Source organism: Felis catus, chromosome B1, assembly GCF_018350175.1.
Source record: "Felis catus isolate Fca126 chromosome B1, F.catus_Fca126_mat1.0, whole genome shotgun sequence".
Taxonomy (NCBI): Eukaryota; Metazoa; Chordata; class Mammalia; order Carnivora; family Felidae; genus Felis; species Felis catus.
Genome location: NC_058371.1, coordinates 118,487,149 through 118,502,590, shown reverse-complemented (window position 1 = coordinate 118,502,590; position 15,442 = coordinate 118,487,149). Strand labels below are relative to the sequence as shown.

The following is a 15,442-nucleotide window of genomic DNA, read 5'->3' as shown; positions in this document are numbered from 1 at the left end:
CTAGGTGGTTCAGTTAGTTAAGAGTCACCCTCTTGATTTCAGCTCAGAGAACCATGATCTCATGTTTTGTGGGATTGAGCCCCGTGTTAGTTTTTACACTAGCAGTGCAGAGCCTGCTAGGAATTCTCTCCTTTGCTCTCTCTCAAAAATAAAGAAAATAAACTTAAAAAAAAAAAGAGTGTAAGATCCTGAAGCAGAAATATGCCTTGTATGTTGCTGAAACAGTGAAAACTAGTGATGGTGGAACAGTAAGTGAAAGAGATAAGATCAGAGAGTAACAAAGGACTAGTTACTTATAGACCACTGTAAGAACTTTGATTTCTACCCTGAGAGAACAGGGGAACCACTGGAGAATTTATTGAAGGGGAAATGATCAGATTCATTATTAACAGGATCACTCTGGTGGTTGCATTTAGAACAAACCAGAGGAACAAGAGGGAGAGTAGGAAAGTGGGTTAGGTGGGACATGAATTGACTCAGACTAGGGAGGCAGCAGTAGACATCTTAAGAAGTGATTAGATTCTACATATATTTGGAAAATAAAGGTGCTAGATTTGCTGATGGATTGGATATGGAGTATGAAAGAAGAGATGAGGCAAGATTACTTCCAGGAGTTTTGGCCTGAGGCTCAGATTTTGACCTCAGAAGAGTGCAGGGGTAAGTTTGGAGGAATATCAGGAACTCAGTTGGGATGTAAACTCTGGGGCTATCTCAGTCTCAGTAAAGTCTGGGCTGCCTGTTAGACATCTGAATGGTGAAGTTGAATAGGTTGTTGGATTTAAAATTCTGAAATACAGCTGAAGGGTTCAAGATAGATATATTAATTCAGCGTTTCATTAGGGTATGGGCCATATCTAACTTGTTTATTCCAATGTGCACCATACCTACGTTTAGTAGTTGGAAGGTACTCGAGAAGTATCTGTTAAGAGAGTAACTACAAATATAGTGAGTTATGTGCTGGTAAATGTTTAACTACAAGAGCTCTGAGGGGAAAAAAAATCAAACAGAAAACAAAACTTCTGATTTCTAGTGTCTTCAGATTTTCAAAGTGTAAACTCTAACCATGATTTCAAGCTACAAAAGTAATATCACTAAATGCTGAGTTGGGAAGAAATGCATGCAATTGATTCCCTCTAGCCAGCTCTAGAACACTGAGCCCACTTGCTTGCTTAGTGATATAGTCATATACATATTTTCCTTACTTTACAGGTATGCATAAAAGATAATTTTAAATAACCTTGATACTTGAGCAGATGGGAAGAAAGATAACTGATAGATGATAAAAAAGCTCAAAATGGGAGATTTAAGCAAATATTTAAAAACCTATGTCACCCACTAGGATACAAGTGTGCTGTTTCAAAGGGACACATGCACCTGCATGTTTATAGCAGCACTATCAACAATAGCCAAAGTATGGAAAGAGCCCAAATGTCCATCGATGGGTGAATGGATAAAGAAAATGTGTTATATATATACAATGGAGTATTACTTGGCAGTCAAAAAGAATGAAATCTTGCCATTTGCAACTATGTGGATGGAACTGGAGGGTATTATGCTAAGTGAAGTTAGTCAGTCAGAGAAAGACAAAAATCATATGACTTCACTCATATGAGGACTTTAAGAGACAAAACAGATGAACATAAGGGAAGGGAAACAAAAATAATATAAAAACAGGGAGGGGGACAAAACAGAAGAGACTCATAAATATGGAGAACAAACTGAGGGTTGCTGGAGGGCTTGTGGGAGGCGGGGATGGGCTAAATGGATAAGGGGCATTAAGGAATCTACTCCTGAAATCATTGTTTCACTATATGCTAACTAATTTGGATGTAAATTTGTAAAAATTAAAAATAAAATAAAAAATAAACCTATGTCACATACCAAACTAAATTTATCCTTGTACCTTTAGCCAGGCTTTTAAATTATTCCACACAGCTGAGATATCATTATACAGTTCCTGGGAAAAAGACTTCACAGCCTATAAACTAATCTGTTATAATGTTAATAGTACTGTCTTGCCAGAGATTTCTTCATAAATTTGAATTCAGCTTGGAAACTGTGTTTAATAATGTTGCCATAACACATCTACCACAAAAATGTCTGTACAAAGGTTAATCAAGTTGTTGTTCTATTCTGGAGTCCAAACTGTTTGGCATATACCTTAGAGTCACTATTGGTTCTTTAAAAATATGTATTTTAATTAATATTTAAAAAACTTATATTGTGGCAAAATATAAATAAAATTACAATTTTAACAATTTTTTAAAAGTTTATTTTTTTTTTATTTTGAGGGAGAGAGAGAGAGAGGGAGAGAGAGAGAGAGAGAGAGAGAGAGAGAGAGAGAGAGATAACTGGGAAGGGGCAGAGAGAGAGGGAGAGAGAATCCCAAGCAGGCTCCATGCTATTAGAGCAAAGCCCTATGTGGGGCTTGAACTCACCAACCATGAGATTATGACCTGAGCTGAAATCAAGAGTCAGATGCTTAACTGACTAAGCCACTCAGGCACCCCTGTTTTCTCTGTTTTTTAAGTGTACATCTCAGGTATTAAGTATATTCATATTGTTGTGCAGCCTACACCATCAATCTCCAGAACTTTAATTATTTGTTTCATGTAAAAGAAGTGCATTTTGTTATAGATCATTAAAAAAGAAAAGTACAAAGCAAAATAAAATTACTGACAAAAGTCTCACCAATCAGAGCAAGTCAATCTTATTGCACGTATAGAATTATATTAGACTGTTAATCCATAGTCTAAAAATTCTTCATGTGTTAGAGATCCTGCTGAGTCTCAATGGGATTCAAACTCTGTGTCTAATGAAGTGGTAGGTCTGCCAACCCCAATTTTATATTTTGCAGAATTTATTTAATGTACCAGTGATCAAACCTCAATAAAAATGATTTATGTTCAGAGTGATGAGGCATGGGGGAGAGGAGGTATGGACAATTCCTCATCCTGGACATGCCATTTATTGTTGAGCCCCAGGGAGAGAAAGTTGCAAGTAGAAGATGAAGGAATATTAGTCATTAAGAAATTGTTAATGGAGCAAAGTTTAGGGACAAGATCATTCTTCCAAAGTCTCTTTCAACACAAATAATCGTAACAAAAATTTCAAGCCGAGGGCAAAGTTTGTGACTTACGAGTTTTGCAGATTTAGATGAAATTTGCCCGAAACAACAATCTGGAGTAGGACTTGGCTTCCCCATCCAGAGAAACTGTCATGCTCTGGACCAATGTAAGGATGCTGATTTTCCTTTCTTTTCTTTTTTCGCTAGTGTGGGATGGGGGGAATAGAAATGCTAAAGAGGACTACTGATGAACTGTTTGTCAGACCTCCCTAGGGACTCTGAAATTATTGGAGACTAGTAAGAAGGGGTTTATAAGGAAAGGTTATAACGTTTTAAAAATTTTGGATATTTATGCTAATGTTACCACATTAATACATGTGTACCTGGAGACTTGAGAGGACCTATGTTGTATTCAAATGTGATTTAAAAACTGAGAACAAACTGAGGGTTGATGGGGGGTGGGAGGGAGGGGACGGTGGATGATGGCTATTGAGGAGGGCACCTTTTGGGATGAGCACTGGGTGTTGTATGGAAACCAATTTGACAATAAATTTCATATATTAAAAAAAAATAAAATAAAATAATGAAAAAAAGAAAATAAAAAAATAAATTTCTACATGGAATTTCATTTTTTAGATGCCTCATTATTTACTCTATCATTTTCTTTTGTTGGAATTTTTAATGTTTTCAGTTCTTTGAATTTTAGTTTGAAAAATACCCTTGAATATATTGGCAAATTGAACTCTTGAAAAATTTTGACAAAATATACACAACTGCTAGGTTAAACCATATGAAATAGTAATTGACATTTTAAATGATAAAAAATGGCAGTTGCATAAGGTTCAACCTAAAAGTTTGTGTAAAAATGCCCTTTTTACTACATACGTGCCAATGTCTGATAATTTTAATAGACAAAGATTTATATCTCATTATTTTAATTTCCATTTGTTTAGTTACTCTTCTGATTCATTTATTCAGCAGTCTGGACTGTGTGCTTATCATGTGCAAACCGGTATGACAGGCATAAGGATACAAAGAGCACTCAGATCAGAATGAAACCTGTGTTCATGGTGTTTACAAATCTATTAGAGGAAATTATTAATCACATAGCCTTAAATATAAATATGAATTTTAATATGTGAAAAATGCCATGACAGGCATATGCTAAGAGAGTCGATAAAGGGACATCTATTTAAATTAGAAGGCTCATAGAAGGTTTCCCTGTGAAAGTGACATTTGAGCTCTTATCTAATAGATAAGTAGAATAGAAGAGTACACTTTATAAGAATAAATAGAAGAGTACACTTAACTTATGAAGAATTGGCAGAGGGGAATTTGAAATGGTGTACTGTGTTCAAAGATTTTGTGGCAAAAATATAGCATCATACATTCAGGGACTTGAAAGAGGATAGGAGTGGCTGGAACAGAGCTTAGGCAGTTGAGTTATAGTATGAGATTAAATTGGACAGGTCAAGAAATCAGTCATTATTGTCTGGCTTAAGAATATTCTTTTTCTCACATGAGCAGTGGGAAAACATAGTAGGAATTTTAAGCAGGGGTGAAGAATCATGTTCTTAGATATATTTTGAAAGCATCATTCTTTTTTTACAATAGGACCATGATGGTAGCTTGGACTTGGGAAGTGGAGACAGAGACAGAGAAAAGGTAATAGACTTGGGAGCTATTTGAACAACTGAATGGATCCTTTTGCTGTGTCTTGAAATGGGAACAGTGGAAGAGAAAAATGTTTAGGGGTAAGATAACATGTTTGGTGGAGGTTAAGGAGCTTTTCAGACATCCAGGTGGAAATCTCAAGTAGATAATTGAATATACATGACCAGAGCTTGAAGAAGGGTTAGATACAGGACTTTCAATTGTGAGCCGTTTATTTTTTGAGTTTTAAACCAAATTTATGTATTATTTATTAAAAATTAAAGAACATTATAGAGTAAGATAAATTTCTAATTCTCATATCAAATAATGGCTAAGATTTATAATTTGTTCAATAAATGTTTAGTAGTTTGTTAAATTAAAAATGACATAATAATTTTGGGCACCTGGGTGGTTCAGTCATTTAAGTGTCTGACTTCTGTTTAGGTCATGATCTCACGGCTTGTGGGTTCTAGCCCCACATCAGGCTCTGTGCTGACAGCTGGGAGCCTGGAGCCTGTTTCAGATTCTGTCTCCCTCTCTCTCTGACCCTCCCCCACTTGTGCTCTGTCTCTCTCTCAAAAATAAATAAACATTAAAAATTTTTTTAAGTGACATAATAATGTGACATTATTTTAGTAATTTAAGGAAAGAAATCTATATTCATGTGTATAATTTACTGTGCACCAGAGTGTGTGTATATATATCATACATATATGTGAGATATATATAAATATATCACAAAAATGAGAGTTGGATATTTGGAATTTTTGCACTGTGCATATATGCCCCTTAAAATGAATGAGTGACAAAATACATTGCAATAAAAGACTGGTATAGAGGATATATAAGGATCAGAGATTAGGGGCTGGAATAAAGATGATTTGGAGAGTTTTAGCTGTGTATTACAACTTTGAGTTATCTGCTTCCCAAGGCATATCCAAAGTTCAGGTGAGGAAAATACTTCTAGCAGAAATGTGCTTTGTCCTTTCTTATAATTTCTTCAGTGCATCAAATCTGGCCTCCTGGAAACTGTTCAAATAGAGATTTGGTTCCCTGAAGACTTCATTCACTGAATTCTGCTTTGGCACATGCCTCTAGCTCACCCAGAGGAACACTTAACAAACATCTGTAGGAAACCTGCTTTTGCATTGTGACAATGTGGTTGAGGACAGTGTCCTCTTTATTACCCATACAAAGAATTTCTTGAAACTCAATACTAGAAATCCCTTAGCCCTTAAGGAATGTGTATGTGTTGTTTTTATAGATAGTGTAAACTATATTACTAATTGTATTCTTTTGCATGTATATTAAGAGTCTCAGACATATTTCAAGTTCACCTTTCATAAATGATTAGGACTCTTTCTTTCATAAATCATAGGACTCTATCCATGTTACAACTTCACCCTGATTTTGTTTGTATTTTCTCTCTTTGTTTTCTCCAGTCTTAATTTTTCATTCATTTATATTTGTCTACTGTATAGATTGTTATGCATTTTTATAATCCAAAAGAAAACCAATTTGATAATAGAAAAAATGGTAACTCTTTATTCAAAAGTGAAAAATAAAGCCATGGGTTTAGATGAGTTTACTTGGGGAGAGAGAATAAAGTTAGGACAAAATTAGGCCCAGGATTTAGCATTGAGGAACCTATATATTTAATCACTACATAGAGGCAGAGAATCAGAAATACAAGCATGGAAGACAGGCCAAAGAAGAAGGAGGGGACCAGGGAAATTGGAAGCCAAGAAACAGTAGCCACATGATAGGTGGTAGCCACTACTGAAAAATCAAGGAAGTTGAGGACTGAAATGCCCCCTGGATTTCACAACAAGCCTCTCTAGATAGAGTGTTGGGAGATGAAATCAGATTTAAGTAGCTTGAGGAGCAAATAGCAGGTGAAGAAACGGAGATACAGAATGTAAGCAACCCATAAATTTATGTTTGTTAGACACTTTAATTTTTCTTCTATCAACTCTGTTTATGACTTTGGTTCTTTTCATATAGTACTATATCTTCTTATTAGTGTGTAAGAATGTGTTATGTATTTTAAAGGTTTTGTTTTTACACTAGGTCTGTTAAATATGCTGCAAACTCTTTTTCAATATATTCTTTCCCATTATGGTGAATATAACCTTAATATCAACTGGAGTTCTGCTAGTTATATAAAAGCATTTGTGATGACATATGCTATGATGATCTGATGTTTTACCCATTCGATTAATGCATATTTACTGCTTTCACTATGTGCTCATGACTAATTTTGTAAGAATTTGCAGTATAGGGGTGCCTGGGTGGATCAGTAGGTTAAGTTTCTGATTTTGCCTAAGGTCATGATCTCACTGTTGGTCAGTTTGATCCCCGTGTAGGGCTCTGTGCTAACAGTTTGGAGCCTGGAGCCTGCTTCAGATTCTGTCTGTCTGTCTCTCTCTCTGCCCCTCCCACACTCCACACTCACGCTGTGTCACTGTCTCTGTCTCTCTCAAAAATAAATAAACATTAAAAAACTTCAAAAAAATAATAATTATCCATACTTGGTGTGTCCCTGGATTTCAAGAATATAAGGTATTTTTTGTTATTTTGTTAATGTTTTTGGACTATTAAATAAAACATACTGAATTAGTTCCTTAAGGTTTCCAGGTAAGAAACAGTGAATGTCATTTTAAAAATTCTTTAATTAAATATTCCAATTAATACTGGCCTATGAGCTTGGAAATTGTTCTTTACTATATATTAATAAACCTTCCTAGAGCTTCTAACTTGATCTCAAAAATGCACTTAGAAAATGGAAGAAAATATTTTCTGTTTTTAATATTCCCATATATCAAGTAGTATATGCCATAAATGAATCAAATGACAATATTTTTATATATTTCCAATATCTACATTCTTAATTAAAACAACGGTAATATATATATAAAATGTGTTTATTATACATGTAAGAGATATAATATATATATAGTTATATAGTTTATGTACTATAAATAAGCACTGAATTCTAATTTAAATGAAAGTAATAATTTTTGTCTAATTAAACTCTTCAATCATCAGAATTCCTTAGGAGCCGTAATAGCGTAGAGGCTGAGAATAGCACAGGCCCTTGAGTGGATTACAGTGGTTTGAACCTCGGCTTTATTGTATGATTTTGGGAAAGCTTAGCATCTTTTAGATAAATGTTATATTTAAATGTTAAAATTCAAAATGGCAAATTTGGGAAGGATGGTGAAGAGAAACGATGACCTTGTTGGCAAAGAATTCCAGTATGTGTGTGTGTGTGCATGTGTGTGTGTATTATGGGTGTGTAGGGATGCTGAAGTAGCCTTCCAGGCAAAAGGAAACTTTGTAGAACTGAAAGATGGTTTCTAAGCCAATAAAAACTGTTTTGTAGATTCGAATAAAGCAGAAGGTAATGTGTCTCAGGATGAGACCAGAACCTGTGATCTCACATTCGGATCGTTAGTACAGATATTAATATTATACAAAAAAAAAAAAAAAAAAAAAGTGGAAGTAGAAAGCGAGCAATTCTCTCAGTGCAGAATGAGTACCAAACACTTAAAGAAATGCGCAGTGCCTTTTATTCAACAAAATGTGTGACCGTTACCGTAAGGTTCTCCATTTATGAAATACAGGTGTTCATTAAGGGATTATCTACAATCAGGTCTAAAATTTCCAAGTTCATAGGAGATTGCAAGCATTTTGCTGCAGCTGAAGAAAATCCATTTGTGCCTGTGTCAAAGCTGAAATAGTTTTTAAGCTCAGAAGATCTTTTGACTTTATGCAGAGGGACAGAGTGAGTTAAATATGTTTTCTATTGAGGCTGGGAGGATACAATTCAGTTTATATTAAATGAGGGTAGAAAATACAATTCAATAAGACAAATGTTCACACTGCAGTTTAAATGATGTATTCCTTTACCAATAAGAACTAATTAGGGAACTATTAACCTTTGTGATTATTTCAATAAAGCATTAATTATACAGGAAAATATGATTTTTGTGAGTACATACTGTTACCTATGTTCTATATGAAGTGGAGAGTCTATGCAACCATAACCAAAGGTGCCACGACTCACCTGAAATATCTCAGAGGAGGTCAAGCATGTAAACTTGAATCTATAAAGTAATTGCAGATATCACAGGACTACTTTTCCAGCTCATGTTTGATAAGACACTAGTGCAGAAAGATTCTGTGGAACGGTAAACTTTGGCAATTCTAATAACTTATATGTCTTATTTTATTCTAAAAATTTTCTTAATGAGGTTTTTCTGTATTTCTGTATTTCTTTTCATCAGTGGTCTACCCAAAGTCTTACTATAAATTACAGTTTTTAAAAGATTTTCAGAATCTGAGCTGAGCATGCTTCAAATTTTGTTGCAAATTTCATGCTCCATAAATTTTGTTTTGGTGATTAAATAATGTTTCTACTAAATAAATAGTAATGAATAGTAAAATATTCATTAATTTCAAGCCAGTGACTGAAATAACATTACATTATCAATTAAAGCAATTCCAAGACCACTTCAGACTTTGTATAAATGGAAAAATACCCCTTTTCACCCCTTAGGCTTGAAACATCAATTTCACACACACTAAATTTTCATCAAATTTCATAATGAATTATTAATATCTCAAGAAGAATATTCAGGAGAATTTTATAACATGATATGCTAATGTCCCTCCTGATCACATTAAAAGTCACATGCTTACAAGTAATGGATTAGAAAGGAACCCAAAACAAAACAAAAAGGCAGATGCTCAAACCAAAGGAACATTCATTTCTATCTTGGTATAGAGCAAGCTCAGAGGCAATTTCTCCTATTCCTCAACTTGGAGCTGATTTTTTCAGTTCCTTCTTTTTTTTTTTTAATTTTTTTTAACGTTTTTATTTTATTTTTGGGACAGAGAGAGACAGAGCATGAATGGGGGAGGGGCAGAGAGAGAGGGAGACACAGAATCGGAAACAGGCTCCAGGCTCTGAGCCATCAGCCCAGAGCCCGACGCGGGGCTCGAACTCCCGGACGGCGAGATCGTGACCTGGCTGAAGTCGGACGCTTAACCGACTGCGCCACCCAGGCGCCCCTTCAGTTCCTTCTTTATACTCACTTCTGACCCCACAAAAGTGAAAGGGTGAGATACATGTAGACGATCAGGGATAAAGGGAAGATTAGCAGTTTCAGAGGCTTTTGAAAAATGTGATTTTGTGCTTATTTATCCTCATTAGTGGCACCTAACCATTCCTCTTTCAGTTTAATCCTCTAAGCCTAGCATGTGAAAGTAGTTTGTGCTCACTGTTTCAAAATGGTAAATGCAGAGGGTGGATTTACGGAAAGAGTTGGTTTTGTCTTATTTTTTCTCATAGTAGTGGCTTCATGTAGTGAGAATATTGTCTCATTTTATTTTGAAACAGTTTTGTTGATATAGAAAGAAGCTCACTTTTCTTTTCAAAGTTGAGGACATTGAGTCTTGAAGTTAAAGTCACTTCACCCCCACACATCCCCCGTGAAGCTGCCAACCACAAAACAGGGACGGGATCAACTGTTACTGATTTTTTTAGAATAATGTTGAATCAGAGTATAAACAGCTTTCAATAATAGGTAGGGGTTTACCATTGTCTTGACACAAGTATGCATAGTTCATAATGTTCAATAGGAGAGAGCAAATACAAACCGAAACTTTAAAAATTTAGATACCAGAAAAGTATTGGAGCTTCTTTTAATTGCTTAAGAATCTCAGAATCCTCACTGTAGATGGGGGAACATTCTAAAAAAAATTACCTTAAATAGCTATGTATAAAGTGGTGTGTATTGTTTTGTAACCATTTATTATTTGGGATTTTGTTGTTGTTGTTGCCCATTATCTGAAACATTAGATTGTATGTAATCTTCCAGGCACAGGGTGTATCCAGTTTATAGCCTCCCCAGATTATTAAAAGTGAAATCTAACCCAAGACCCTGTAGAAACTTGTAGCATACAGCAATCTTTTGGAGAGGTATTATTACCTCTGATGGATGTTCCATGACTGGGAGGCCAAACCACTATTGGCTTTGGAGCAAGGATAGAGAATAGGATGGGTGGGGATGAGGACCAGCAGACCAGAGAGAGGAAGGAAGGATGGAGGGTGACTCATTGTCCATTTCTCTGACAGAATAGTGACAGAGAGAAGGAAGACCAAAAAATACATTTTACAGAGAACGTAAGTTTTGCAGCAATTGTTTGCAGCCATTTGGGAAAGTTCGTATTAAGTGTTTCTAGCTGAGTTTGTCCTGCTTGGAATGACAGACTTGCCCTATCTCCCTCATTGGTCTTGTCAGTCCCTCCAGATGCCATTAATAGAGATCAGGGGGCGTTGAGGGAGAATGGGGGAAGCCATGGAAGCAGAAACTGGTTCAGCCAGTTGGGGCATTATCAATGTGTTCGTGACTTCTTTCTCCAAGAGCTCTTTCCTAGTCCCTTTCCTTTTATCAAATCCATCTTGTCACCCTGTCATTGGTAACATTGTCCCACTGCCCAGCTTTTCGCTCTCCCTTCTCCCTCCTTCCTCCCTATTCTCTCCTCACCTGTCCACGGCAATGGCCGTCATAGAGTAGATGCTGGCGAACACCGCTGTGATGGGAAAGAAGTTCTGGAAGCGACAATAGTTGGCGCCGAAGTACCACTCGCTGTGAAGCGCATAGATGAAGTTGACCAAGGTGTTGAAGGCAGCCATAGAGGCGTCGGAGAAAGCCAGGTTCACGAGGAAGTAGTTGGTAACGGTCCTCATGCGCTTGTGGGCCAGGATGATCCAGATGACGATGAGGTTCCCGAACACCGCCACCGCCACAACCACGCCGTATGCCAGGGACCAGAGCGCGATGCGCCAGGACGGCTGCACGAATTGGTTGGTGAGGTTGGCCCGGGGTTGCGAAGGCGCCGGGGAGGCCGCGGGCAGTCCTAGGGCAGAGGACGAGGCCGAGAGGTTGCCAGCTTGGACTAGCAGGTGCAGCCACTCAGCCTCAGTCGTCCCCGGAGCGGCCCCTGCCGCGAGCGCAGCGCTCAGGTTCCCGGGATCCGCGCCCGCCGTGCTCGCGCGGTCGGTCCAGTTCGCGGCTGCAGGGAGAGAACCCATCGAGGCTAGTCTGCAGCCCCGATCTCCCCACTCACGGACGCCAGCCAAAGGTCTTCTCTGCTTCCTGGTCCCTTTGCTGGTGGGCAGACCTCAGCTCCGCCTGGAAGCAAGGTAGAGAGGCTACCGCAGCCCTTGATGGTTAAGAAATGCTTTGAGCCAGCAGGTGATGGGTAACCGGGGAAGCACTTTTTCCGAGAGGTTTGCGTCTCTAGCCGGCAGGAAGGATGAGACAGTCGAGAAGCGAGTTGTTAGGAGCTGTCACCTGCGGGGAACTCCGGGATCGCCCCTGCGCGAATTCCCGGGCACCGGCTGGATCACTGAGGTTCAGGCGCTGCAGCGGGCTTTATAGTCTCTTACAGTCCCGGCTTTGGTGACGTTGTGGGGGCCGCGGAGCTGACGAACCCCTTCGAGGGCTACGATTGCACTCCTTTCCTCCGTCGCCCCTTTTACATTTCATTCATTCGCTACTGGTAGCCGCGCAGCAGGCGCTCGGCGCGGTGAGACGCTCTGGAAAGACTGCACTTTCTCAGCTGTAATTAAAATCTGTACGAGATTGTTTTTCCTCTTTTAACTTCAAGATATTTTTACTGAGGTCTGTGTTCTCAGACATCTATTGTGGGCTGCTCGTTTCTAAACCAATTAAACTATTCACCTCTAGGGCGAAGGCACGATGCGGAGAGATTTGTCAGAAAGAGCTTGTGTGGCTATTACCTGCCGCAAGCTGGGGGCACAGCTAGACGCGCATTTTGTTAGGTGTCACTGGCTCTTGGAATTTGTCCCCACTTGCTGCTTGTGTGTTTATGTTCTCACGTACCAGATCCCTTTTCCTCTGGCTCCCATTTGCAAAGTCTACCCGTTTCTCCTCTTCTAATCTCCGTCACCAGAAACCAGTCTCCTCCGCCTTCCTCCCTGGCAGAGACTATGGATTCTCCTGGAGGATTCTGCTCCCATTGGAATGTCGTTACCCACCGAGGATAGATCATCGATTTTCTTGAAATACGATGAGGAGACTTGCATCTTTTCATTTCCCTGGCGTGAACATATCTTGTAAGCAACTTAAACATGTTCATTTGGTTATACGGCTTTGGACATTTGGCGCCTTGGTTTTCCGGCCTGTCGTGAGGACACATTGATAAGATGTGTGACAGTAACCTTAGTGTCCTGTGCAGACCAGAGGGCCTGACTTCTGAGCTTTGGCTGGCAACATGTGAGCAGCAGGGCTCTGTAGGGTACAAGCAAGAGGAAGTAGTCTGTGCTTAGATGGATGTTACAGGCAATTTATTAGTATGTTCCAGAGCAGAAACTCTTCTTTATTATTTTCTTGGGGTCAGGAATAAAGGGAATTAGGGCTAAACATATTAGCAACTCCCCCAAAACATTGAACTCTTTGAAACTCAGTTTTCTCATTTGAAAATGAATATTAAAAAAAATCAAATTTACATAGTTATAATTATATGGAGCAAGTAGTTTCAACAACAGGAGGCAAGAGGGAGACCTTAATAAATGTTAGCACCCTTTGCTGTTGTTATCATTGCTCATTTTATCTAAACGTTTTCAAGTAAGATAGACTAGCATAGCAAGTTTTACTTGCTTCAAGAAAATGTAGTGTGTGATTTGTGAACATTCTGTATTCTTTAGTTTCCTGCTGTTAGAACATATTTCTCAAAAACTGCAGTGATCATTGTTCTTTTTTAAATTTTTTGATGTTTATCTTTTAAGAGAGAGACAGAGTGTGAGTGGGGGAGGGGCAGAGAGAGAGAGGGAGACACAGAATCTGAAGCAGGCTCCAAGCTGTCAGCACAGAGCCAGATGCAGGGCTCGAACCCATGAACTGAGAGATCATGACAGGAGCCGAAGTTGGAAACCTAGCAGACTGAGCCACCCAGGCACCCCACTGCAGTGACTACTGTACAAATAGACTTAGGATGATTGGTAATGATACTGTTTTCCTTATTGTAATTTTTATGATAAACAAGGTACTATACAGAAATAAGTTTGAAGCAACCTGATAATAAATATATTGTACAACTCTGCTTCAAAATAAATGCATGCTGAAAATGATAATTATCAAGTTATTATTTACTATTTCTTCTCAGTGAGGCCTATGAAAATATGTGACAAATCATAAGTGAATTTGATAGAGATTCCACATATCCTGCTTACTAATTCTAAACTAAACCATTTTCTTTTGAAAGGCAGATTATTTCTTTCTGCCAATTCACCATTTAGAAATTACTTGAGTTACAAATGAAAACTTCTTTCTTCTCTAATGAAAGTAAGGAAGAATTAAAAAAAAATTTTTTTTGTATGACATGCACCATTCATCAAATGAGTCATGTGGTGATTTGGTAATAATTATGCATATTTTGATCAAATATTTAAAGTTGTAAAATTGCCTACTTGTGTAGAAATCCATTCAGTTTACTCTGTTGCTTTACTTATCATGTCTGTGATTTTGCCTTTATTGGACTTTGCCATGAGTGGAAATGATATGAAAAAAAAAAAGTGATAATGATGGAATTAGAAGTACTTAACAATAAAAGGGGTTTAATAAGTTCTTTCAGAGGAAGAGAGGAATCCAGGACATGGCTTTCCTTTTAGAGCTACCTTCTATAGAATCTATCTGTTTCCCCATAGAGGACTTATTGTTCATTCATTGCTTCAGTCATTCCCCTCATCGTTATTGAGTATATTTCCTTCCAAGAGCTGTGCCAAGTACTAGGAATGTAGCAGGTAAAACTAAAGATATAAGCCAGATATGAACCCTATCCTCACTGAGCTTGTAGTCCAACAGTATTTTTAACATTAGAGCAAGTATTATGAATAGTGGAATAGGAAGGTATAGAGAAAAATGGGAGTGTGCAACTGAACAAGGGGACGTGTTCATTGAATTCTGGATTCTGTCAACTTCTTTTAAAGAATTTCTTTGTGAGGAAAAGATATTTGTACCCCTCTGTTTACTGTAGCATCATTTACAATAGTCAAGATATGGAAGCAACCTAAGTGTCCATAGATAGAAGAACGGATAAAGGAGATGTGGTATATACACACAATGGACTATTACTCAGCCATCAAAAAAAAAGAAGCCTACAAGAAGTTTATCAAAGATTATATGAAATCAATCAAAGGCACACTTTAACAACAGAAGCCAGAAAAAGTAAAATCTTTTATGACAGGGGCTGCAGAACAGGTCAAGCATATCCTAGCTAATTTCAAAAGCTACCAATTCCTTATTGATGAAAACATGGATCCAGATGGCATGGTTGCCCTGCTGGACTACCACAAAGATGGTGTGACCCCATATGTGATCTTCTTTAAGGATGGTTTAGAAATGGAAAAATGTTAATGAATTTGGCTGTTACTTTGGATGTATCACCCATTGTCATAACTGGCTAATTCTCTTCCTCCACACAACACTAGAACTTAGATGAATGGGACTGATGTCATCTGTAGCTCTTCAGTTATTTTGACCTTGATTTATTTGGAATGGAGGCATTGTTTTTAAGAAATAAAATTTCGTGTGGGTTGTCTAAAAAAATGCATTTAAACCAATTTGAGAGAAAGGCTTTTAGTTTACTACATATTTAAATCCATTCTGTGTAGTGTCCTGGAGAAGCTAG

At 37.8% G+C, this 15,442-nt stretch overlaps 1 protein-coding gene across 1 annotated transcript in view; it reads right to left on the bottom strand.

Moving 5' to 3' along the window:
* TACR3 (tachykinin receptor 3) overlaps window positions 1-12,467 on the bottom strand; it is a 92,243-nt gene extending 79,776 nt beyond the window's left edge. The window contains exon 1 of the mRNA XM_003985120.5: window positions 11,275-12,467. Coding sequence (XP_003985169.3) covers window positions 11,275-11,822 — 548 coding nt within the window. The 5' untranslated portion in view covers window positions 11,823-12,467. The remainder of the gene's footprint in view (window positions 1-11,274) is intronic.
* Between the last annotated feature and the right edge of the window lie 2,975 nt (window positions 12,468-15,442).